The 25,250-nt window shown below is 47.9% G+C and overlaps 1 protein-coding gene across 10 annotated transcripts in view; it reads left to right on the top strand.

Moving 5' to 3' along the window:
- The window catches only part of CAMTA1 (calmodulin binding transcription activator 1), a 219,495-nt gene that overhangs the window by 163,505 nt on the left and 30,740 nt on the right, over positions 1–25,250 (top strand). For 6 of the 10 annotated variants that reach the window (XM_069034861.1, XM_069034852.1, XM_069034855.1 and 3 more), the window contains 5 exons: positions 112–265; positions 10,155–10,295; positions 12,589–14,444; positions 15,432–15,558; positions 16,285–16,419. In XM_069034861.1, coding sequence (XP_068890962.1) covers positions 112–265; positions 10,155–10,295; positions 12,589–14,444; positions 15,432–15,558; positions 16,285–16,419 — 2,413 coding nt within the window. The other 4 variants (XM_069034856.1, XM_069034857.1, XM_069034859.1 and 1 more) reach the window with 4 other exon arrangements.

Below are 25,250 nucleotides of genomic sequence, written 5' to 3'. Positions count from 1 at the left end.
CAGTACAGTCTGGGGTCTGATCACGCTGCTTTCTGTCACAGTTTTAATTAGGAAGTTAAATGCAGAGAGTGCTGACCCCAACGATGTAACTCTTGCTCGCTGTCCCTGCAGAACCCAGACATCGTGTTGGTGCACTACCTGAACGTCCCGGCCATCGAGGACTGCGGGAAACCATGCGGCCCCATCCTGTGCTCAATAAACACCGACAAGAAGGAATGGGCAAAGTGGACAAAAGAGGAACTCATCGGGCAGCTCAAACCGATGTGTGAGTATCTGGAGCTGGTTTTGCTTCTTTGCTGTATATTTAGAGTGCAGTGTCTCTCACAGCCAACAACCATCCTGTGAAGGAGTCATTTGTCCATCCAACTCAGCTTGCATCTGCACACACTTTCTTTCCAATATTCAACACTTCTGGGATGTATGGTATGAGAGCTGCCCAGATTGTCCCCAAAAAGGTCTCCTCTGCACACTGGGGGAAAATGGTACTTGTGTTCTTGCATAGGGTTCAAGGGCTCACTTGCAAAGAGCCTGTGCAGTACTGGCAGGTGAGGATTCCCCCAAGGGCACTCCGTGTTTGGGTGGTCATTGTCAGGTCACAATGGGTTGCTGTAGCTTACAGGTGGCCCCGTGGAACTGAGTGTTTTGAGTTGAGCATAATTTCCTACAGTTTTGAACTTTGCAGCCTAAAGAGAAGGCTGCTCAGGTGTGCAGAGGGATGGGGAAGTTTGCCCTCAGACAGGCAGTTCTTTGAACCTCTCTGCATCTGCCTTGGTGTATAATATTTTTCTTTGCATCACAGTTATATTGTATGTCTTCTCCTGGAGAGCACATTCCAATGTGCACAAAAACATCTTTTGGCAATGAAAGAAAAATTAGACATAAAGTGGGTCTATAACCAAGAGAAAATTAACTGCAGGAGCAACAATACCAAATCTGAGTCAACAAATACCAGGTCTGTTTCTGTGCCTGCCCCCTGCCCCTGCCTGGATGCTGGTGTCATGCCCAGCCTCCTGTAATTGGAGGTCACAGTCACGGAGTGCATCCTGATGTGTCTCTGCCATCCGTGAAAGATCAGCCTCGTGCTGACCGCAGCGTTGGTAATCTGAGTTTGCAGTCCTTTGTTGCATCCTGAGCTGTGCAGGCCCTTGTATTCCTTTTCCACACAAAGCTGGAGGGCAGAGGAGAACAGAGAAAATGACACATTTGCCCCTGGGGCTGATAAACTTAGAAATCCAGGATGTTGGTGTAGCTGAGACTGGACAAGTACCTTAACATTAAACAGGAAAGGAAGCAGCAGCCTGTTAAAAAATCTGCAGTGCATCAAGAAAATTATGTGAAAACTATGACGAACTCGCCGTAAATTTAATAACACTTGGCTCTTTTATGTCTCAGGAGGGAAGAGTGAAATTCTGCGCAATTATTCAGAGTATATATGCATGTACACGTCTCTGTTTATGGGTACATATCCTGGGAAACACATCCTTAGAAATGTAGCTACAATAAAAGCTTTGGATTCTGATCAGACCTAGAAAACAAAGAGGACATGGATAACCGTGTTCGGGGAGCGCAGAGGGGCACCGCTCGCCAAGAAGCCATCAGATTTGGTTCCAGTGTAGGGTGTGCCATGAAATTCTGGAGCCAAGCACATTAGTTTCATCACATTTTTGCATTAATCACATTCTTTCACAGACTTCACAGTTTGATTGCCTGATGTTTCCAAATTTCTCTGCCCTAAAGCAGATTTGTCAATGGCTTAATCAAAGCGTTGTGCACGGTGTCACTGGTGCAGTGACAGTCTCACCCTTTTACCTGTTCTGTGCTGGGGTTTGTTATGTTTTATTCCTCTGGACTTGGAAGCTCTGTGGGGGTTTTGTTTTCTTGGTTGCTGTTTCCCATGAGAATTTCACATGTAAGACAAGTTAGTGATGATTACAGCCAGGGTGTGTGTGGAGGTCCAAGACCTCTGTACCTGCAGGGGGGGTTCCCATTTCAGACCACTGATGTCATTCAGGGTTAAGGAAGAGAAGCTGATACGAGTTCTGCCTTTGGGGAAAATGCTTCCTCCTGGTCAGAGGTTGGTGGCAGTGTCCAGCTCTTGACTCACTGACAAGTGCTGTTTGTTGAACTCCTACTCAGCCTGGGCTGGAGTCAGGTGTTAAAGCTGTTGACCTCTGTCAGGTAGTAAAGCTTTCCTATCAGAATGGAGGGTAGCAGACAGGCAGTGGTGTGGCAGCCAGAGATGTGGGAGCATGTTCTCTTGGCCATGTATGCCTGGAGAACTAAAAGCCATGTGGCAGATGGCTGGCAGGGTGAGCAGCATCGGTCCTGGAGTCCAAGCCAGGCAAATACATCAAACTGTTTTTCCTGAAATGCAGAGAGACCCTGGCTGGGATGAGCAGGGAGTTTGTTTACATTTCTTGCATCCATAATTCGCTCAGCTCCCTCTTTCTTCCCCGCTGCATCATCCCAAAGTCAGTCCAGGCTTCAGCAAGTCTTCAGCAGCATCAGGGACAGGCACCACCAGCTCCTGGTACCAGCCTCGTCATCCCCGTGAGCAGAGCAGGGCACTGAAGTCTGGGTTCTGAGAGGTGGCTTCTGCCCTGCTCCTAAAGGAGACCTCTGAATGCAGAGAGAGCTTCTTGGCTGGCTGCTGTTCGCTCATTCTGTGACTGTGCTTACACTGGTGGTTATGGATTAAAATCCACCTTTTTGGAGTGGCCATAGAGCTCTGAGAGCTTTGTGGAAACAGCATTAACTTGTTCTAACATAGCTGGTGTGTGAACTAATTAAGAGACTGAAATGAGCCCATCTGAACATCCGTGAAAGGTAAATGCTGCTCTAAGGATTTGAGGTTTTCTTAACACCTCCATCTGAGTTGAGACTGTAAATAATTAATTAATCAGCCTGACTCCAGCTTTCATGGCTTTGGAATTTTGCTTTAGTTCTGATCTGTTTGTCACCTGCCTTCAAACTGGGACGTTCATGACCTCCTGATGGCCTTCTCTGGACCATCACTGTTGGCTTATCAGACCTAAATTTGGCAGTCCTCAAGACTGAAGCATATGAGCCTGGAAGACCTGATACACATTCATGACCTCCCACAGGATGATTCCTTTCTCCTTGCAGGCTTGGAGATGAGGCCCCTTATCTCAGAGGTGTCAGCAAGGTCAGGGAGCCCAGGGAAGGCTGTGACACCTCCAGTGATGGCAGACCTGGGATAACCCAGCAGTTGGGAGCATCTCAGCTGGGTATCTCAATCAAAAGGGTTGTTGTGTGTGTGTGTGTTGCTTTGGTATGAATGCAACTTTTGAGTACATTTGTGCAAAGTGAATAGCTATAATACATGAAAATTCTGCAGGAATGTTGTCCGAGACACCTGTAAGTCATTTCAGGATGCCTGGTGTGAAGAATGAGCCTCAATTTGGCATTGCTTTCAATTTCCCCCCCCCCTCTTGTGGCCTGCTACAGTCTTGCTTTGAGATTTCTCTGAACAGATTAGCAGATGTCCTTAGAGGCATCTGGTGGTAAAAGCAAATTCAGTGGCAGAATCCATCACAGCAGAATTCTGTATATAAACTCCATATGATCAGCAAATTGTGGGCCAGCTCATGTTGGGGGTTTCTCCAAATCATCCCCTTTTGGCTCTCTCATCCTTCAGCTGGCATGTATGACTTACAAGCTCACAGCTGGTGCTACGTTGCAATCCTTGTTCCAGGTCCACTATAATTGAGAGCTATCTTCCTTTCAGAGGAAAAGCTTTTTGCATTCCTCTGCTGCGTAGGAACTGAGGGCTCCTGTTTGTGCCGCCTGCACGCAGCCACAGCTGGGCAAGCTGCAAGTTCCACGTGTGCCCAGCAGTCAATGGGCATGGGCTGCTCTTGCCTTTTCCCAGAGTCCCTAACTCTGTGTCAGTGAAGCCATCAGGCCTCCTGGAGGTGACCCCACCTGCATCCCTGCATTGTCATCACTGGAGAAGGCATCAGACGCCTGTAGCTCAGAACAAAACTCAAATAGCAGCAATTGGCATTAATGCGGTTTGAAGAATTGAGTTGTTGGGAGTTTTGTCTTGACTTGAATTTATATTCAATTTCAGTAGCTCTGTTTAAGGAGTGGGGTTATATTTCATCTTAAAAGATCAGTTGTAGAAAAATGCTACATGGGATGATTTTTACAATTCCCCAAGCAGTTTGTCAGAGCTCCAAAGTGCCCCTCAAAACTGAAGCTTGCCAGCTTAGCTCAGCTGGCCACGTAAAAAGCAACGTGGATTCTTCAAAAAGACATTGGGTTTAATAATGCTGACATCCAGTTTTACTGCAATAGTCTGAGTTTTTATTAAAAAGTGAACATGATAGAAGGTGCTACATAGGTTCTTATATCCCACCCACCACTTGGACTTTGAGTACCCCGTTCACATTGTCTGCATGGCCAGCATCAGCCTCCTGCTCATCAGCCACTGCTTGGCTTCTCATCTTCCCACCAACCCTTTGACTACTGCAGGTGTGCAGCTCTAAAAACGAGTCCCATGCAAGAATACACTTTTCCTCTCCCTCTGAGATCTGTGGTGGCCTTTACATCCCCAGAGGAAGCTTGCTCCCATGCCTATATGGGCCACTCTGTAGGGAAACGTGGTTTCCCTTGTGGTCAAATTTTACCTGATGTATAAAGTCCCACTTTGCCAAAAGATCAGAATTAGGAACTGTGTTTTAGTCGGTGCCTTTCAGCTGTGTTTGGAGACACCAAAGTGAAATAATCCCACCGAGTGCTGACAGCAGTCCAGTAGGAGGAACCCACTGTTAGCAGCAATGGAAACTAACTTGAGGAAACCTAAACCAAATAGTTTCCTGACCCCTTAAAACTTGGATATTAAACCAGATGCAGCAATTGCCGAACCTCTCTGAGGAGGCTGCAGGCACACCAGCCTTTGTTTCCTGTTCTTCCGTAGTATTTTATGTCCCCTGTTAACACTTGGCTGTAGTTACTGGCAGACTCAGTCCTAGAGCATCCGCAAAGGTGTCAGTCCGCGTGTTCCTGGCAGTGCCACCGAGATGTGAAAGCCTGGGGAAGGAGGGTTGGGAGCCCCGGGAAGAAGGGCTGGGAGCCTTGGGAAAGGCTCAAGGCCCTCTCTGTGCGGGCCGTGCTTAGGAGGAATTTTTTTCCCAAAATGGCCAGGCAGGATTTTTGCTTAAAAAAAAAAAAAACTGGAGAAAAAAAGAATTTAAAAATTACGCTAGAGAAATGGAGAGGCCTTGCCGGGCTTCGTGTGGGTCCGGGGCACCGGGACACGCCGTCCCGATCCCAGTGCTGATCGCGGTCCCGCTCCCGGTCCCGCTCCCGGTCCCGATCCCGCCGCCCGTTCCTTATCCGCTGGCGCCACCTGGCGGCCGCCGGGCGCTGCTCCCGGTGCTCTTGGCGGAGGAGGAGGAGGAGGAGGAGAAGGAGGAGGAGGGGGAGGATGGTGATGGTGCCCTTGAGCCGCAGCCGGGGGAGGGCGAGGACCGCACAGGACGAGTGGGAGAAGTGGCTTCCACTCTGCTCCTCCACGTGCGAACAGCATTGGACTTCACGCGTCTGTGAACAGTGGCAGGAGTGCTGCTCCAAGCAGCTTCGGAAGAGTCGTGTCCTGCTGGTCCCCTTCAAGGGACATTGGCCTGCACGTCTGCCCACTCTCTATGAGCATCCCACTGCATCTCAGCAAACCTTCAAGGAAAGGTCTTGCTTTGGAAGACAGACATCCCTTTAAAGAACGGCTCCGAGCAAAAAACCCGTGAGAGTCCGTGCAGGACATTAGCATTCAGTGGGTGTCACTGCTGTCCCCAGCAGTGAGGCTCAGGTAAACCTGTCCTTCACAACCAGTAATGAGTGGAAACGGAAGGCTGGAAAATCAGAGCCAAACTGTGTGTGGGCGTCTGAGCACGAAAGGATAAATCGAATGGAAATATCCTTCAGCCAAACTGAGAAATCAGAGCAAGGCCTTTACTTCTGTCAACAGAAACGCAGTGGAAATTGGAGGGACAAGGCTGCCATTTCCAATTGACCATCACCATGGAAACACCTCTCTGTGTCAACACTTGGTGGAGCAGAATGTGGGCAGCAAGGCAGGAATGGGCACTTGGACAAAGGACCCGCTCACGCTCCCAGCAGCACTTTGGGGATTTTTAAAGCACTTTGTGTGGGTCAGGAGTGGCTGAGGGCAGGACTTCTGACACCAGGGCTTGCAGCACACTGTCAAGATACATCAAGAGGGAGAGGCAAACAGAAACCTGACCTTGATGATTCTAGATATTCCAGCTTTCTCAGTCTATCCAACTTACCAGTTTCATGTGGGAGAGCTCATTGTTTTTACTCAAGTAACAAAAGACTTACCAAATTGGGGCAGAGGAGCAGCACATAGGGTATAGGGAATGGCTTCCTCATGTACTGTACATGTACCTGTATGTGTAAGCTGTGTCCTGGGCGGGTGGTGTGGAAGAGCAAGGTCTTTGGAACAAAACCAGGAAGGTGAAATGTTTGAAGGGGCAAAGAGAAATGTCTAAAGAGCATTCAGAAAGGGTGAAATGATCAGATTTAAATGTGGGAGGATATTTTAGGGACAAGTTTTACTTAGGGTAGAGAAACCGGAGGGAGGGAAACAGCTGTTGATGGTGTTAGGTCTAGAGTGATGATGAGACAGTGATGTAGAGTTCAGGTGACGAGGAGGAGGAAGATATCTGCAAGACAGGAGGACTACAGGCCTGGAAATTGTGGAGGACTGAATACCACCAGTAGCAGAAGGCAGCACAAATAGCTGGGGTATTGTAAGAAACTTGGACAGTCATATATTCCTGTGTGCAAGTTTCCCTTGGATTCTGAGCAGCCCTTCTGCTGATAATTCAGATCATCTTTAATCCCTTTGCTCCTGATGGTCGAAGTCCTGGCAGTGCTAATGAATGAGGAGCTGCTGGCCACTACCAGAAGGTCGTTTTCATTGCCTTTTCTTCAAAAGAGAAGAAGGAGAAGAAAAGAGAGAGCCAAAGCTCACAGAAAGAGATTGGAGCAGCATTTGCACTTTTAGTCGTGGACCTTCCCCCAGCCTCACTTCTCTCCTTTGAGCACCCAGTGAAGCACCAGTAACTGCCTGGCTGTGCTGCCTCTGCCTCGTGCTGCAGGCACTGTTCAGAGGGTGTGTGGCAGGAGGGATGTGTTGCTGCTGTAATGCAGCAGCTTTTAGACCCCTCCATGCTATTATCACTGGAAAGGAAAGTGTTGAAGCAGTTAACAGCTTTCATTTTAAGTTATCAGGAAATGCAGTGGGAGTCTAAACAGGAATCCGGATTAAAATCCTTTCCAGAATTTCTGCTAAGCTTCAGACTTTTTTTTTCCTTTTGTGTTCATATCTTATGGCTATATTTAATCAAACATAGTTCTACAGTGGTTTCACTTTTTGAACCACTAAGAAGCAGGAAGAGTATGTGTGTATGCTTTTTATTAGCCTTCCTTTCATAATGCACTTTCTTCCCTATAGAAATCTCCTTTCCTGCTGATTCATTATGTGTCAGGAAACCAAGCGTGACATGTTAAAAGCCATCTTGATAGTGTTTGGTATTCAGTACTAACAATTCACCAGGCACAGGAGTCTTTCTTTAAAAGAGGGAGGAAGAAAATCTGCATATTGGATGTGCCAAGATAGTGGATAATTTGCATTAAGCATCCAGACATTCTTTTTTTGCAATCTGTCACCCTTCACTGGCTTTTTATTTTATAACCTTCATAGCATACGGGGAACATAAGTACTAAAAAAAAGTGGCACCACGTGGACAGAAGCTGGAGCTGGAGCCCTGTAGGATCAGCTGGAGTGAGGCTACAGAAGGACCTTTCCTCAGCAGCAGTTGATCCTCAATGGGACTTCGCTATGCTGGAAGGACCTGAAAATAATAGGCATGGTCCTCTAAGTACCCAGCTATAAAGCTGTCCATTATGCCTTAGCTCCTAGCTCACAGCTTGATTCAGACTTAAGAACCATCATCATGAATACACAAACCCCGAGTCATGATTCAGTTCCCAGACTTGCCCCCACGACGCGCTGCTCATCCCAGGATTCAGCAGCAGTAGGGAGCAGCGCTGCCATCCTGCTGTAGAACAGACTTGCTGTACCCAACAACACAGACATCAGCTCACTTCTTTAGCAAAGCATTTCTGAAGTAACCAGAAATGACTTAATGCAAAGTTTCTCAATAATAATTACAGTTCAGTAACTTTGTGTCGTATAGCTGAAAGTATCCAAAATACCTGACTGCGTTCTAATCTCACTGACAATGTATTTTTTGTAAAACTGCTATTTGAACATCACTTATTAGACATAATATCACAGGTGACAGAATAATGTTAAAAATGAATGTGAGCAGAGGTAGTGAAGTAGCAAGCGTGTCTAACTTAGGTGTAAAAACAGAGACTGAGTGTTAAGAGGAAATTCAAAACTGTGAATGTACTAGAAAGCAAAATCTGTTGGGTACGATAACAATAAATGTGGTCATCAAACAAACATAGAGGGACTTATTACTAAACTATCTGCAGCACTTTAAATAGTGATATGGGGAAGAATACTTGTAAACCTTATTTACAGTATTTCTGCAGGTTATCCAGCATGGCCAATAGAAATGTGAATTCTGCAATATAAAACTAGACCAAGATGAGATGCTGTTAGGCAAAGTGACATTAGTGGGTGATGAGGCAATACAGCAACGGGTTACCAAAAAAGCAATAAAACTGCTTCACAGAGCAGATCCAGAAGCTCTGTTCCACCAGCTGCGTGTGACACACTCAGTGAGCAGCATCAAAGAGGAGAACAGGAGACTGTTCCCAGGATATGCTGCCCCTGTGACCACAGTCATTAGATGTCACAAACATTCCTTCATTTGCTTCTGATCTCTTTGCACAATGCTGCTTTTGGCTTGTGCCCCAGCCTGTGGCTGTACAGGAGCATCAGCCCAACCTGCTGTTGCCAGGATTTCACCCCATCACATCGGGGACCTTCACCATGCAGGGATCTGTGTATTTGCTACAAAGCCTAAGTCCATGGGACTTTTAGCTTTGATTTTTTATATCCTGGTTAAGGATTTTAGAACACAACATGCAAGGAATGTGCCTTGATAGACTATGGCAAAGACACTCCTGAAAAGAAGCTGCCAGGCATGAGGACACCTTGGAAATTATGTTGTCACTTATCAGCACTTTCCAAAATCTGCACATGAGCTCTGGTGCATTTAAAGGATAAATAAATAATATACATATATAAGTTGCTCAGAGAGCCGTTAAAGGAGACAGAAAATGCTTTGAGTCAGTTATTATGGATAAAATATTTTATAAGTGCTATTTCCATTGAAAGTCAGGTTACAAATATCACTGTTATAGGAAATTCTGCAACTAAAATATTCTGAGAGGGAGCCTTTATTCAAATCATGTATCTGCATGCAGTCTAGCATTCTTATTTAAATAGCTAACAGGCCCAGAGAGTTCCCAAGAAAAGAGCTTCAGTTTGCAACATGTTCTGTAACATCACCCACCTGTCCGTTTTCCCAAATTACTGAAAGGTCGTCCAAGTCTGGGGAGGAACTCACACAGTGTCTGTTAGTCACTCCCAAAAAATGAGTCAGCCTTCACTGCTGCCACACGGGATCTGACAATGAAGACCTGGCAGAAGGCTTGCATTCGCTGTTACCCTGATGTATTTTTGGCTGCTGATTTTACTATAAAGCTGATCTTGTTTTCATATTAGACAGAAAAAGATTCCAAAACACTTTTTGGAATTACACTACTTTACTTCAATGAAACCAAGTCTTTTGTTGTTTTTGGGTTTTCAGTGAAGGTTGCAGGCACTACAGAGAGTCATTGCAGGTGCACAGTCCCTGTTAGCAGCAGACTGAAATAGAGCCAGATGCTCTACTGAGGAGTTTTTCCTCTATATATACCTAATTCAGGAATTGCATTTGGAAGCCTGTTGATACCAAGGAGCAGAGAATAGTAAAGCAGTAACCATTACTATTGCTTTTTATAGATCTCCTTTCAGTTCTGACAGAAAGCAGCAGGAATGGATTTCTGCTGGTCGTTTGGAGTGGCTTTTGATGGTTTTGGCGTGGTTTTGCAGTTTCTGATGGGAAATTTTACTGTTCTCTTTGCAGTTCATGGCATCAAGTGGACATGCAGCAATGGCAACAGCAGTTCAGGGTTCTCAGTGGAACAGCTCGTGCAGCAGATCCTCGATAGCCACCAGACCAAGCCCCAGCCTCGAACACACAACTGTCTCTGCACTGGTACCTTGGGTGAGTACCTCGGGAGGGCACAGAGTGACTCAGCTTCATCCAGTCTGGGAGCAGGGTTTGTAGTACTGAGGTGATAAAAATGCTCTCTCATGAAACACCGGGACACAATGAACTCAGGGTTGACAGGAGAAGTCTCGAGCATAGAAAGATGCAGCTGGAACTTCTGGGAAAAATGGCAATGCTTTCTAATAAATGCAGTCTATATATGACCTTCTCAAAAACATATATTCTCTTCTACATGTGCAAATTCTGTTACCAAAGCCTCAAAACCTAATGTTCTTCCAACTTCACCCTCTGAATTCCTTGCCCTGCGCCTCACTTTTTTGGAGAAGTGCTCAGGTGGTTAACTACAAGGTATCACTGAGATAAGACAGGTCTTATTTAGGTATCATGAAAATACAGATCTCTTTCCTGTTAAAGGAGATTACTTTGTTTTGGATGACATTACAGCAGCAAGAAACAGCATCCTTAGTGTTAGCATTTCCCACAGACAGTGGGGAGCTAAGTGATTCACTTTCCAGCTCATCTGCTTTATAGCTGCTCCTTTCTAGCACTTTGGTCAAGTAAAGTATATGACACATTGACTAGTCTTTAGCAAAACTTATTAAGGAAAGTTGTCAGTGCTTCACAGGGTTTATTTTTTTCTTTTCTTGAGCAGTTGCATTATACAATCGAGGCTTAAATAAGAACGATGACCTCTGAAATACCTGAGTTTGGATTAAAATTCACCCCTTAAGGCTCAGCATTTGATCCAGGCTTGCAGATCTGAACATGAATCCTTTTATTCTTCCCTTTGATGTTTTGTCTTGTGCTAAGTCTGCTCAGTGCTTTTTTAACATAACAGTATTGCTTTGTTTTGTAACTGGCTTGCACATTGACACACACATTCTCAATTCCTTACTGTCATCCACAAATACAGCAGCATGAAAGCCTTTCCCTTGTTCCTGTTCATTTCTATACCTAGGAGAATAGAGAGATTTAACATTGTATTTAGTCTCAAAAGCACTGTCTTGAACTACTTTAAGTGACCTCATTCAAATCTTGAACACATAATACAGAAGTTCCCCTTCGAGGGCAAGGAACAAAAGATTTAGCAAATTGCAGTGGCTACATGGACGCTTTATGTTGCCCAGAAGATGGCATTCGTAATTGTAGCCATGAGCTATAGGGAGGAGGCTTCTTCCCCCCCTTCAGTCATTCTACAGTTCTGTAATTAATGTTCTTACCTCATTCTAGGGAAAATTAATCAATTTAGGAAAGAAACATCAAAAATTCATGGGCTGCTGTTCTTTAAACAGCAAAAGCAGTACCTGTACGAGAGTTTGTGACTAAGGTTCCTTTGCAGACAGAATCGTTTACTTCATCCTGCTTGATTACAAGCTCTCAGGAATGTAGGTGATCTTACCTTCTGTCAGGCCAGTAAAGGTGCTGGCTGGCTTAATTCATGGAGGACTGTCTTCTGGTGGCCCTTGCTTGAACATTCTTTAGCAGCTCCAGTGCTGACCATGTGCTCTGTGTGCTCCTCTCAGAGGACAACATGTCTGTTTGTCAGCACAGGAATGGCTGAGAGTCAGAGAAACGCATCACCATCCTAATGGGAGGACAAGAATGCTTTGTATGGCTCATGGGTTACTTCTTTAATAATTTGATTGGCACCTGTAAGACACAGTGATAACAGGAAGATGTGGGTTACAGTCTAGGCAGCAGGGTGATGCCAGGGACAGGGGCATGATGTGGCACCCGTCACCTCCAGATTACTGGGCAGCATCCATGCCCCAGGAGTGGGTGTCAAACTTCCCAACGTTGCCCAGCGTAGAGAGCCGAGCATCTGTGTTCAGGGGCTGAGACATTGTCCGTGGGGCAGATGGAACAGGGCCCTGTGCCACAGCTGACAACAGCAGCACTTGCTCTGCAGACTCTGCACTGAGATTAAGCACATTTAAATAACTCTGTAACTTGTCATAGATGCCCATTCCTCTCTGCCTGGTCGGGGCACGGAGGAAGGGGGCAGGTGCTACACGGGGTGAGGGTAGGGGTGGCTGTGTGCCTGTTGTGAGGTTGCTGTCGTTGCACGCAGTGGATCTGTGCATCAGACAGGAGCTGTACTTCTGGCACTGGTGACAAATCTGTTTTATTTCCAAGGTCTCTCCTGCTCTCTCATGCGTGTGGTCACTCACTCTCGCACATGTATGCATAAGCATAGCTGTCCCTTGCTACAGCCATGAGATACACAGCTAACATTGTCCTAATTTTCTATTTACTGAACGGCAGATGTTGTTGTTTTCTGGCACAGGGGCAGGAAGCAGTGTGCATCACAAGTGTAACAGTGCCAAACACCGCATCATATCACCAAAGGTTGAACCAAGGACAGGTGGGTACAGCGCTCATTCAGAGGTACAAAATAACGATGTCTCTGAAGGCAAGAACGAGCACAGTCATGGCAAGGCCTCCAGCCGAGAGAAGAGGAACGGCAAAGTGGCGAAACCAGTGTTGCTCCATCAAAACAGCACTGAGGTTTCTTCTACCAACCAGGTGGAGGTCCCTGACACGACCCAGAATTCTCCTGTGTCCATCAGCAGTGGGTTAAACAGCGACCCAGATATGGCAGATAGCCCAGCTGTCACTGGTGTGTCCAGTATGGCTGTAGCATCAGTTATGGGAAGTTTGTCACAAAGTGCCACCGTATTTATGTCAGAAGTCACCAGTGAAGCTGTGTACACCATGTCACCCACCTCCGGCCCAAATCAACACCTTCTGTCCTCAGATGCAGCTGCACAAGGACTGGTACTTGCTGTGAGTTCAGATGGACACAAATTTGCTTTTCCAACAACTGGCAATTCAGAGAGCTTGTCAATGCTACCCAGCACTGTCTCCGAGGAACTTGTACTCTCCACAACTTTAGAAGGAAATAGAAAAATTCCAGAAACCACCATGAATTTTGACCCAGACTGTTTTCTTAACAATCCCAAGCAAGGGCAGACTTATGGTGGAGGAGGTATGAAAAGTGAAAGCATCAATACCAACATAAGGCAGTCACCCACAACAGAACGTAGCTTCAATTTCAATACAACCCTCACAAAAGAAATTAAAACTGAGGACACATCTTTCGAACAACAGATGTCCAAAGAAGCATTTTCCTCCACTTCTGCATCTAACACTCTCACACTCAGTACTGGTTCAGGTTTACTTCCATCTGGAGGAGGTCTGAGCCCAAGTACCACCCTGGAGCAGATGGACTTCAGTGCCATTGACTCCAACAAGGACTATTCTTCCAGCTTCAATCAGACCGTCCAGAGCCCTCACGTCCATCAGACCCCTTCCCCCAGCTTCTTTCTGCAGGATGCCAGCAAACCTCTTCCCCTTGAGCAAAACACTCACAACAATTTGAATGACACAAGTAGCTCATTTGTGAACACGTTAGGAATCTCCAGTGTGAAAACAGAGCCCTCGTCCCAAACCACTTCCAACTGTAATGGCACAGTGGAAACCAGAATAGAGTCCACCTCTTCTCTCCAGCTCATGCAGTTCCAAGCAAACTTCCAGGCTATGACTGCAGAAGCTGAAGTTCCCATGGAGACCTCCCAGCAGGCAGAAGGAAATGAAAATCTACTCAAATCAGGGGATCTTCAAGCCTGCAACACAGAACACTACTTGCAGCCTGAGGCCAACGGGGGTATCAGGAATGGGAACAACCTCCCTATTCTCCAAGGAAACATGGTACAAGGACTCTATCCTGTGGCCCATCCTAGCTTAAATAACTCCTCCAACATGGAGCTTAACTTAGACCACTTTGACATCTCCTTCAGCAACCAGTTTTCTGATCTAATTAATGATTTCATATCAGTAGAAGGTGGGAGCAATGCTCTGTATGGACACCAGCTGGTGTCAGGTGACAATGCTGGACTGTCTCAGCCTGAAGACAGTAACAGAGCGACGTACAACCAGGCTGAAATGTGCATTCCTTGCTGCAGCCCTCAGCAAGCCAACATGCAGCTCAGCAGCACGGAGAACGGAGCCAGCACCATGGCATACATGCACGTGGCTGAGGTGGTCTCGGCAGCTGCGGCACAAGGCACTTTGGGGTTGCTGCAGCAGAGTGGGCGCTTGTTCATGGTGACAGATTATTCGCCAGAATGGTCTTACCCTGAGGTAAGTCCAGGGCTTTTACTCACTGATGTTTACTGCTTTATCTTTCATTGCTTTGTTAATAAGGGAACTGTTTTGTTAAAGCTTTGAAAAGGCTTTTAAAATATTTCTCTTCAAGTCAGAGCAGTCGAGGCCGTTTGCATGTCTGAGTGTATTTTTAATTAAGCACTTCATTATCCTGACAGGACTCTTTCTTCGCTTAGGAAGCATCTGAACAGAAAGGTATTGTTTAATTGAAAGCAAAGTCTTTCCCACATGATGGCTTCATGGTGCTACCTACGCCCAGTAGAGCAATAGGGTTTGCAGACTGGAGCTGTTCCTTAAATTTGTCACTGATGTTCTTAGAATAACTCAAGGCCTGCACAGCCTTAATGAGTTCAGCATTTCCCTCCATCTCACCAACTTCCAAAATCAATCACATGCCCCATAAGCTGAAAATGGCAGCAGCACAGACCTTACTGATGTGAAGGAATGCGTGAGGAAAGAGGCTGTTTGAGCCAGTAATGGGAAGAGAAGGTTGTTTTGAATTTAAAAAGTTTTTGTTTTCGTAAGTCTGGCCTTGAAGCACTGTTGTGTCTGTGCACGGAGGAGTGCAGTAACTGCTCAGGGCCGGTCTCCCTGTCCCCGCTGCGCAGCGCTGTCCGGTTCGCAGGGGGATGCGGCCCCGCGAGGGGGATGGGGACATTCCCGGCCCTCGCCGAGCGGCTGCGGGCGGGGCGAGCGCGGCGGGACCGGGACCGGGACCGGGACCGGGACCGGGAGGGGCCGCAGCGGGCTGGGAGAGGCATCGGGGGAACTGGTCCCCCCCGGGCGCCGCCGCCGCCCGTGCCCGGCTGTGTCGCTGCCGGCGGCGGCCGCCCGAGGGCAGCACGGCCGCGGGAAGGGCCGGCGGGCCCGGGGCCGCGCGGGGCCGGTCGCCGTTCGGCCGCGCTCTTCCCCGCCATGGCCTCTCCTGTCGTGCTTGAGTCTCTCCCTTTTTTCCCCACACAGGGAGGAGTAAAAGTCCTGATTACCGGCCCGTGGCAGGAAGCCAGCAATAATTACAGCTGTCTGTTTGATCAGATCTCAGTGCCTGCATCTTTAATTCAGCCAGGGGTACTGCGCTGCTACTGTCCAGGTAAGGAGCACTGCTCTCCTGCATCTGGTGGTTTCAGAGCCTCATCATGTCATATACATGTACAAAAGTGCAAAGGCATCAAGAAGCTTCTCCCTTGACCAATTTAGTGTGAGAAGAGCAATTTGGTATCTTGATACATCACAACAGATCACAACAAATATTATTTAGAATCTCTGAATTAACTTTAAAATAATTATTTGAAATAATTTAAAATAATTCTAAGCATTCCTTTCATTTTGAAAGAGCAGGTTAAAGAATAGCTGTTATTCAGGGGCGCACTCACTGCTCTGCTGACTCAATTTGCCTACATTTTGCCCTTTGCTACTTACAGCATGAGAACCTCTAACCTCCCCACAGAGCTTTTCAGTAGTGATGGCCCTCGGTATATGACTTTAAGTGGATGCAGAATAACTTGGCTTCATTGCTGGGCCCCAGCTTCCCACTGGAAATGCAGTGAGGCTGCTCAGTCTTTAGAAACACATGTGATTCTGCCTCCTGCCAGAACAACCCATTAGATGACTCTTAAGCCTAAAACCTCCATCTTTGAAAATACTAACTGGTATTTTTGACTTTTGAATCGTCTAGTCACAAAAATACTGTTCAGCACCCCGTCTCTTAACCTGCTCTCAGCTCAATACTTAGCACACAGGGATATCCACAGGGTAATTCCTAGCTGTGGGTTTCTGCTGGGAGTTCTCTGTCTTACAACATGCACTTTCCTTCTAGCTCATGACACTGGGCTCGTGACTTTGCAAGTTGCCTTCAACAATCAGATCATCTCCAATTCTGTGGTATTTGAATATAAAGCCAGAGCTCTGCCAACCCTGCCTTCCTCCCAGCATGACTGGCTGTCCTTGGATGGTAAGAAGCATGTGATATTCCTTAAGAAAGCTGGCCAAATGTAGGACTGGGAATGATAGAGCAGTTCCTGGTGGGGGAGGGAGGTAGCGGGGCAAGTTTGTCCTGACAGGAAGGGCTGTGGCAATGTTAATCAAAGTCCTCTCACTGAAATGTCTTACTAGTTCTGTTGACGTGAACAAAATGTTGCTGCCTTTTTTACAAGGTGACAAAGGGATGGGGGTTTTTGTCTGAATGGAAAGCTGATCATACTGCCCAGTTTCTAGAAGGAGAGAAGCATTTACCCTAGAATTGTCTTTCCTGAGAACTCTGAAACTTGAGATTGTCTAGAAAAATGTGTATTTATGTAAGCAGAAAATGGGGAGATAGTGAGGCATGTACAAAAGGGACATTCCATAGAAGTTGGGATGGTACCACTTCCAAAGAGTAGCATGGATACAGAGCACTGTGGGTATTGCAGAGTGAAGAGAGGTTTGTGGTGTGGCTGCAGAGGCACAGTTGCAAACAGAAATAGAACTGTCTCTTAATGAGGAGGTGCACATAGTCTTATGTTCAGCATCAAAATCAAATTTGCTTGAGAGGATCGTAAGAGTCCATAGGTGCTTTTCATGTGCTGCCGAGGCCTCCCGCTGCCTGTGGAATGCAGCTGACAGCATGTGATGGTGATTGATACTCAGTTGTTAGCAATCTCTCCAGGGTGGCATGCCAGGTGGGTAGGTTTTGAATCCCTTGTCTGACAGTTCTCTCAGTGTTGCTGAACTCGGAGGAGCTGAGAAGGTGGCTGTGAGTCTGTGGTGCCCCTGCAGTTTCTCTGGGTGCTCTTGGTTAGCCGCCCAGCTCTCAATTAGAGGTTGTTATGCTGTGGTGATGGTGGAAGGGAGGGGGACTGCAGCAGTGAACAAACTAGGGCATTGCTAACAGGGAGGGGAAAAAAAAAGTAAGAGGACCACTGCATTGCAGAGGCCCTTCAGGGAGAAAGACTGAATAATTATACTAACCATGACTTATCAGAAGCCTCCGCCTTGATGCACGGTGCTCCAAAGGGAGCAAATTACACTCTTATTTAAAGGACCAGCAACATCTTCTCATTTATTGTTAGAGAACAAATGTTAGCTTAGCCTAGCCAAGGTAAAAGCTAATGTGAGTTGATTCTATCAGTTGAATAAATACACAAATCCCTGACTTCTCTGTTTGCTTTAATTTCCCTGCTTAAAATCCTTGCCCTACTGACTGTTACGTAGTCTTGAGGGAAGATTTTCAAGGAGTATTTGTAGTCACAAAATATTGACAAGAATTTTAAAATTCTTTTTAATTAACTCAGCGGAACACTTTGAGTTCCTTTGCGCACTGCATTGTTAAAACACAAATCGTGATTCCAGCTGGAATGACCACTGCCAGAGAGATAGGATTAACAGCTATACCCCAGGAACACCCTAGGAAAAGAACAAGCAATTTCCATCTCATCTAAGTTTAGATAAACAATTTCCTTCCACAAATCTCTTTTAAATAGTGTCACTCTATATGTGAACTCTATGTTTTCAGTTACATTAAGACAAAAATCACTATTTTTTTTGAGCACAGCACAAATACTGGCCTTTGGGATTGAGGGCTATTGATCCCATAATTCTATCAATGACCCATGCCCCTGATCCTTTAATCATTTTGCAACAGAGGGCCAGTCCTGCTAATGACTGGGAAGGGTTGTGAGACCATCTCCCACCATGCTCCTGCTTCTAGGACTGAATTGAACCAAGTGTAGGAATGCGCAGAGACAGAGTTTGAAGGCAGCATGTTCTGTGCCATCCTCTGAAAGGCTCCTTCCTTTGTCAGTGTCTGCTGTGCCATGGAGGATTGCGCACCCTGTTCTGAACTATATACAGAGATGCTTGTTTTATTCTGAGTTTTTTGACACCATGGATGAGTTAGATCTTTTACAAATGGACAGTTGACACCAGCAGCTGATGTTCTTCCATTTTTTTTCCTAGTTAATTAGAATAGTGGTGTTCCTTCTTTTCAAAGCAAACCTTTTTCTCATAAAGGAAGCACTCTCATGTGATCCTGATCTCTGTAGATAAACTTGGCAGCCTTTTCTGTTTTCTATGTAAAACTCAGTTTTCAGAAGCCATTGTTTGCTTTTATAGCCATTTGGCCTCACTTTTCATTCACTGTCTGTAGAGAGGTTCTTCTAAGAAAAAAACAAGAAGCAAATGAGGCTTGAAAAACAAAAGGCTGAACTGAAGGGCAGAGATCCTCTCATGGCAGATGCATAACAAATTATAAAGGCATTTCAGTACAGATTCCCAATGGAAAGCAAGTGTGTTTGCCCTGCGCTGAAGCCTTTGCTGCTTTCATAAAGTGTCTGTAGAGATGGTGTTTCCTTGGCATGGGACGTGATCAGAAATTCCAGGGAAATGGCTGTGAGTGCTGTTGGCATTACACTTAGGCATCTGCAGGAAAGAGGACAGAACCTAAAAATAGTGGTAGGCCATGTGTGTACTGATGAGTCAAGTGTGTATGGGTTGGACCAAGGGTGTGACTGGTACTGAATGTAAATGGCACTGACGCAAGAGCACCTGACAGGCAGCCTTTCAGCTACTGCTGGGTTCTCAGTTTATGATCTGGCTGTCTTTCCTGGCTGGAGAACATAAAAAGACTGGGGGGGGTGGGGGGGGCGGTTTGGTGGCTCACTTGTGTTAGCATGACGTGGCCATACCAGTGGTATCCAAACTCTCATTTTGGTGTGTGCTGCCTGTGGCATTCCACAGTTTGACAGGTGCATGATTTCTGTACGGTGGCAATGTTCATCACCAAAACCCACGGCATGTGTCTATTTAGCGGGACCAGTTGCCCTTCTTAGCATGTGATGAGATGCAGGACGCCAGAGTCAGGTAGGAGATGTGTTCAGTATCGGCAAATGTTGTTTTGCAGCCGTAAGAGACTTTTGGTAGTGAAAAAGTCTGTGTTGATAAGCAGTATCACTGTTCTTCACTCCTCTTTCCATCTGCGTAGAGGTGACTGGTGTTTACATCTTGGATGTTACCATAAAAGATTATCTATTTGGGTTCTCTCTGGGAAGAGGGATGAATATTTTGTACCATGCTACAGGGCTGCGGTGCAGCTTGCTGGGATGTGTGAGCATTGGTAGAGGACACAGTTACCTTGTTCCTTGCTAGGAGCTATCCAGTAAACTTTGCAAGTTTCTATTCATCCTCCCCTCTACCGATTCCTCTGCAGTGTGGAGGCTTTGTTCTGTTTATATTCATGCTGAGATTTGTTTGGTGATTTTTTCCTTTCACACACTGTTATTAAGGACACTGTTTCAGGATGCCAGTCTTCTACTGCTCTGACTGCATTTCCCAGATTGTCCTTTTCCGTTTTGTACATAATGTGATTGAATTGAGGCAAGGAGTATTTCATTTCCTATGCTAAGTGTTGTCTTCTGAGCCAGCCTGACTTCATGGTCAGACATGGGATTCCTCTGGGAAGCCGTGTCTGTTCTCAGCCCGATTAGCTGAACGTGCCCTGCTGCCCCGAGGAGTCTGTCCTGGGGCCCGCGGTTCCTCTGTGGATCGTGGGACCGCAGAGACAATCTCCGTAATTCTATGTCAGGTTTTAACGCTCCGCAAATTTGCCTTATTAGAGCCATAAGTAAAAGTACAAATATTGCGTGTGTAGCAAAGTGAGGAGAACTGTGCGTATGAGCGGGAAGGTGACCCAGGGATGTCGCGTCCCGGGCCTGAGTCGCTCGTGTGGCGGCACGCTCCGGGGCGCTCCGGGAGCGGCGGGCGCGCGGTGCCCGGTGCGGGGCCGCTGGAAGCGCGGCGGCGGCCGCCGATGGGGCCCGGTGACGTCAGGGCGGGGCGGGCCCGGCGGCGGGCGCGGAGCGGAGCGGGAGCCGGGCAGGGCCCGCCCCGCCGCGCCGCGCAGACAATGGGAGGCGGCGGCAGCCGCCGCCCGCCCACAGCCGCACCGGGCCGGGGCTGAGCGCGGGGCGGGGAGCCCGTCGGACGCGGCCGGCGTCCCGCGATGGGGGCGGCGGGGGGCCCCGGCGTGGGCTGAGGGCGGCGGCGGCGGGACCTAGCGCCCCTGCTCTCCGCCCGGGCAGCGGGAGCGCCCTACGGCACGGTCTCGGCGCTCCCCCCTTGCGAAGTGCCCGGGTGCCCCGGGGCGGGTGCCGGCCCTCCGGGACTTGCGGGTGCGAGAGGGTGTCGGGCGCGGCGATGGCTCCGTGGGCACGCCCGGGGTGATCGGGGCGGCCGTCGGTTCCCAGCCCCTGCCTAACCCTCCGCTCAGGTCGCCGCTGCCTTCGCTGGCCGCCGCCGCTGCCCGCGGAGTGTTTGTCACGGCGCAGGGCGAGCCGGGGGGCGGGCGGCAGCCGTGGACCGGCCGCGGGCTCTGAGGCGGCGCTGGCCCCGGGGCGGGCGCGGGGCGGCGGGCGCGGGGCGAAGAGCGGCCCGCCTGTCCCCGCATGCCGACCCCTGCCCCCCGGAGCCCGCTGCCGACCCCGGCCCCGCGGCCCCAGCGCTCGGGCTGCGATGCTCGCGGCCGCTGAAGGGCGCCCGGGCTCGTCCTCCGCCGCGGCCGGCCGGGCCGCCCCGAGCCCCAGCTATGCCGGCCAGCGTTAGCCCGTCCGCTGCGGCCGCCGGCGCGCGGGGGGGGCACCGCTGAGACCCGCCGGTGCTGCGACAGGACGGCGGAGCTCCAGTTGGCTGCGAGGATGCGAGAGACGACAAGCAGGTCTGGGGGGAGCCTGCTCTGCCCGCCCCTGCTGCGGGGTCTGCGCCAGATGCTGGCTGGAGTCTTCGCTGATGCCTTGTAGACTCCCAGGTCAGTCCTCTGGTGGCAGGTCTTGTCACATTATTTACCTGGAAGCAGGTAGAGGGACTGCAGAGGGGTCCGGGACCCCCAGCCCTTGCAGGTGGACGTGCACATGTGACAAAGTACTGCTTTCAGTAAGTATTGCAGGATAAAGTGTCGCGCTGTGCTTGTTTGGGTTTAAATCTGCATGCTTCTGTGTTGTGCCTCACTCTGCTACACTTCCACGATAACTGCACGCCTTGCTGCTCGTTGTGCCCCCCTTCAGTGTCCCCCCAGCCGTGGGACGCAGTCGTGTTTTCATGTACTCTCCCTCCCGTGTTGGTCCTCAGCCCCTCCCGGGTGATGTTGCGATGCGGGCTCCGAGTTGTGACAGCACTTTAATTGTAGCATCACGTGTGCAGCAGGACAGATTACATCGGAGCGCCTCCAGCTCACAGCCTCGTGTTCTGAGCTGGTACGGCACAGGAGGAGGTCGGTAGCCCAGACCTTCTTGGGGATCTTAGGGATGCTGGAGGCACACGCCTGCTTCGCACCGTGTTATTGGAAAACTTGTTTTGCAGAGTGTTTTGCCAGAAAGAGCAGGACTAGGAAGAAGGCTTCAGGAGACTGTGTAGACCACTTGCAGTTTAGACAGGGTAAACATGACTGATGTCAGACTTTCTGAAAGCTTCCAGGAAAGCTGATCTCTGTCTCTTGCTGACCTGTTCTAGAGGCCATTTTATAGCATGCTGCTCTTCAGTCTGATGATTTCAGAGTGAATATTTTTACTCTTGAGGTTGCAGATTTAATGAGAGAAAACTTGGGTCAGAATTGTTACTATATGCATACATACATATCATATACAGTACTTCAGGCACAGATACTGCGTAGTGTGGCATGTGATGCTTTTTTCCTGTTTATAGCTCCTTTAGTATGTAGCCCTTGGAAGAGGAGGTCCTCAGAGCCCTGGGTTAGTAGAACTGGGCAAGTGAGCAGCAGCACAGCATGTCCTCCCAGGCTGTTGCTGTTTGCACACATCCAAGAGCATTTTTCATGTACATTTCTCATAGTATTGGCACATACAGGAAGCACAGCCAATTTCTGACCTGAGATGTGGAGACTGACCTTAGGCAGCCAAATCTTTATACAAATTACAAAATAGCACAAGAAGTGTTGTCTTTAGCAGTGTTCCCTACCTCTAAAATATATAAAGTACATGTTTAACACCTTCCTTTGTTTCCTGAAGCAGCTGTTCCTGGATAGCATTAAAATCTTGCCCTCCCAAAGCCCTGGGGAAGAGAAGCCTGAAAAATAGGGCAGCAAGTGCTTTATTGCTGTTGGTATAGAGACTGCCACTTGGGGAACAGTCAGCCTGAGCAGCCCTCCTGCTTCTTTTCTCTAGTAATGGCATGATAGAGAAGTACCCTATTTTGAGGGAGCACTGGCTACTGAGGATGACAGAGAGGAACAGAGTAATCCCAGATGGCATGGCAGTAATAGCTGAAGTCCTACAGCACTGGAAGAACTATGGGAAAAGTGTTGACAGTAAGGGATCATGCCCTGTCAGGTGGATTACTGGCTTAAAAACACTGACAGTACCTGTGTGTGCAGGTCTGGATGACCTCATCATTCCTGCCCATGCCCAGTAGTGTTCATCGCTTGGGTGAAAGTGTGGGGTTTCTTCAGTTGCTGCTTAGGCTCAGAGTGTACAATACAGTGTTTTCCTCATCTCATGCCTCAGTAGTTGTGGCATTTCTCACTGATCAAAAGCCCTGAAAGTGACCTGCCTCAATAGCATTTGTCCTAGAATATGAATTTTAAATGCTTTCATTTGCTGGTAGAGACCATGACCTGTAACAACTTACTGCTAAAGAGAGGTTTTTGTAGGGTGCGTTGAGGATGTCACTGCAGTTTACTTCCAGAAACAGCTGTTCCTGCAACAATGACACCTCAGAAATCAGCATTAAATGATCAGATTGATACTGCAACATGGAAGATGTTCAGGATTTGTACTGTACAGAAGAATTGAGCAAGATTTTATTGACCAGTGATTTGCAAAATAGAAACAGAGCAGTGGCATTGTGAGTGACGTGGCCTTAGACTGCTTCCATCCCCACCCACAGCTTGCGCTGGATGAGAGAATATGGTGTGTCTGGGTTACTCTGCAAAACAGAAAAATGTCTTCATGCTGCATGGCTTTTTTTACAGTGCTCAGCTGTCACACTTGCTCAGTTCAGTCTGTGTGTGCTCATGCAGGGGATGATTTAACACAGAAGCTGCTGGTAAAGAAACAGCACAGGCTGGGAAGCCAAAGCCCTCAGTGTGGCTCCTCCACACCAGAGTATTTAAGCACAGTGCTTGGGAACACATGCACATGCTGATCTCACACACCACTGTCAGCTCAGTGTTCAGAATTCTGTGGGGGGAATAATTATATGCTGGGCAGATGCAGCCCCAGTGGAATGTGCAGGAGGTCATGAACCCTCATCCTGTAGTCCTTCCAGCCAGATACCGTCTGTCATTTGGTTGTGCAGCATGGCAAAAATCTCCAGACCTCCAGGTGAGAGTGTGAAAAAAGAGCAAATGGTGTAAACACCGCTGGCTGCTAAGAACTGCCAGTTTATTTTTTTGTCTGTATTTTCAGCAATATTTCCCCTGTATTAGTTCTGGCTTCACTGCCAGGTCATGTGTGGCACAGGCAGCTTCTTGCTGTTTGAAGCTTGCTTGGAAAAAGGACTGAAGATCCTGTGGGATGTGTTCTTGTCCAGTACAGCAGTGTGCAGAGATCAAAAAAGCAGTTCTCTGTGCTCATTTCTTGGCCTGTTAAGCAAAGGAAGGCTTGTCACTTACTGCTGTGCCTTGGTATCTTCTTGCCCTGGGCCATGGTGGTGTTTTGGGTACCACACAAAAGAAGTGCAGAACTGATGCTTGATGAAGGTGTGCCTTTACTACCTGTTGTAATAACATGTGGGCAGAGGCAATGCTCTGAGCTGTGCCTGCTCGTAGGGGACACTGTGTGCACAGCTCAAAAACAGAAATCCTGCTGTTGGAAGAGGCCTTTGGGTTAGGCAGCAGTGGGGAGAGCTGTGTGGAGGAGGGGCTGTCGTGGGGGTGTAGGTGAAGTGTTTGCAAGTGCTGTGTTTTGGCTCCCCTGTCAATACAGGGTCTGTGCAGTCAGGAGCTGTTACCAGGCTGCACGAGGCACGTGCTTCTGCAGCCTCCAGTGAAAACTTGGGTCACGTAAATGGCTGGCATCTGTTCAGATTCTTACTGAGGAAATGTAGTGTTTATTGGAGGACACCAATGGAGAAAATGGAGGTGTGGCTTCCAGAATCTTGGAGATGAAATTAACTCCTTTGCTCGCTGCATTTTCCACTCACCGTGCCTGCTGTCGGTACAGGTGTGCTTTAAGTTAAATTGTGAAGGGATCTGGGTTAAGAAAACAACACTGGATTAAACCAACCCTGCAAACAAACAAAAAAAAGGTAATGTGAAACAATATCCAGGTTGTCTGGGTGTAACTGTGCAAGCTTACAGGCTGTAACTCTGTAAGATGCTAGCTGATGTAAACAACCACGTATCCTTAGAGGATTTGTACTAGAATAGTTGTGCATCTTTAGAAATGTTCAGTGCATAGCCTGCTATCATTACTGTGATCAGTAGTAGGCTTTCTTACAGTGCAGATGAAAATTAAGTTCTGCACTTAAAAGATGGTTCGTGTTTTAGGGAAATGAGTACAAGACTCAAACCAACTGCTTAGTACTGGTCAAAATCTGACCAGGCAGCTCCTCCCAGTTCCTCCCTGCTGGGACAGTTCAGCTCCCCTCAGGTAGCCACCACCTCTTCTTGTTATCTAGGGGGAAGATAGTGAGAAGTAATTTTGGTGTGACATTGATATTGTAAAATTTGAAGATGAATAATTCCCAGGAAAGATAGTGTTCAGAATATTTTCTGTGAGATTATTCTGTGTCTTGGAGATACATAAATGTGGTTATTTTCATCATCTTTGGTGGAGGAAGCCTTGAAGAAGGCTGCAG

Source organism: Aphelocoma coerulescens, chromosome 21 (assembly GCF_041296385.1).
Source record: "Aphelocoma coerulescens isolate FSJ_1873_10779 chromosome 21, UR_Acoe_1.0, whole genome shotgun sequence".
Classification (NCBI taxonomy): Eukaryota; Metazoa; Chordata; class Aves; order Passeriformes; family Corvidae; genus Aphelocoma; species Aphelocoma coerulescens.
Note: the sequence above shows the minus strand (reverse complement) of the source record. Positions and strands in the feature narration are given on the sequence as shown.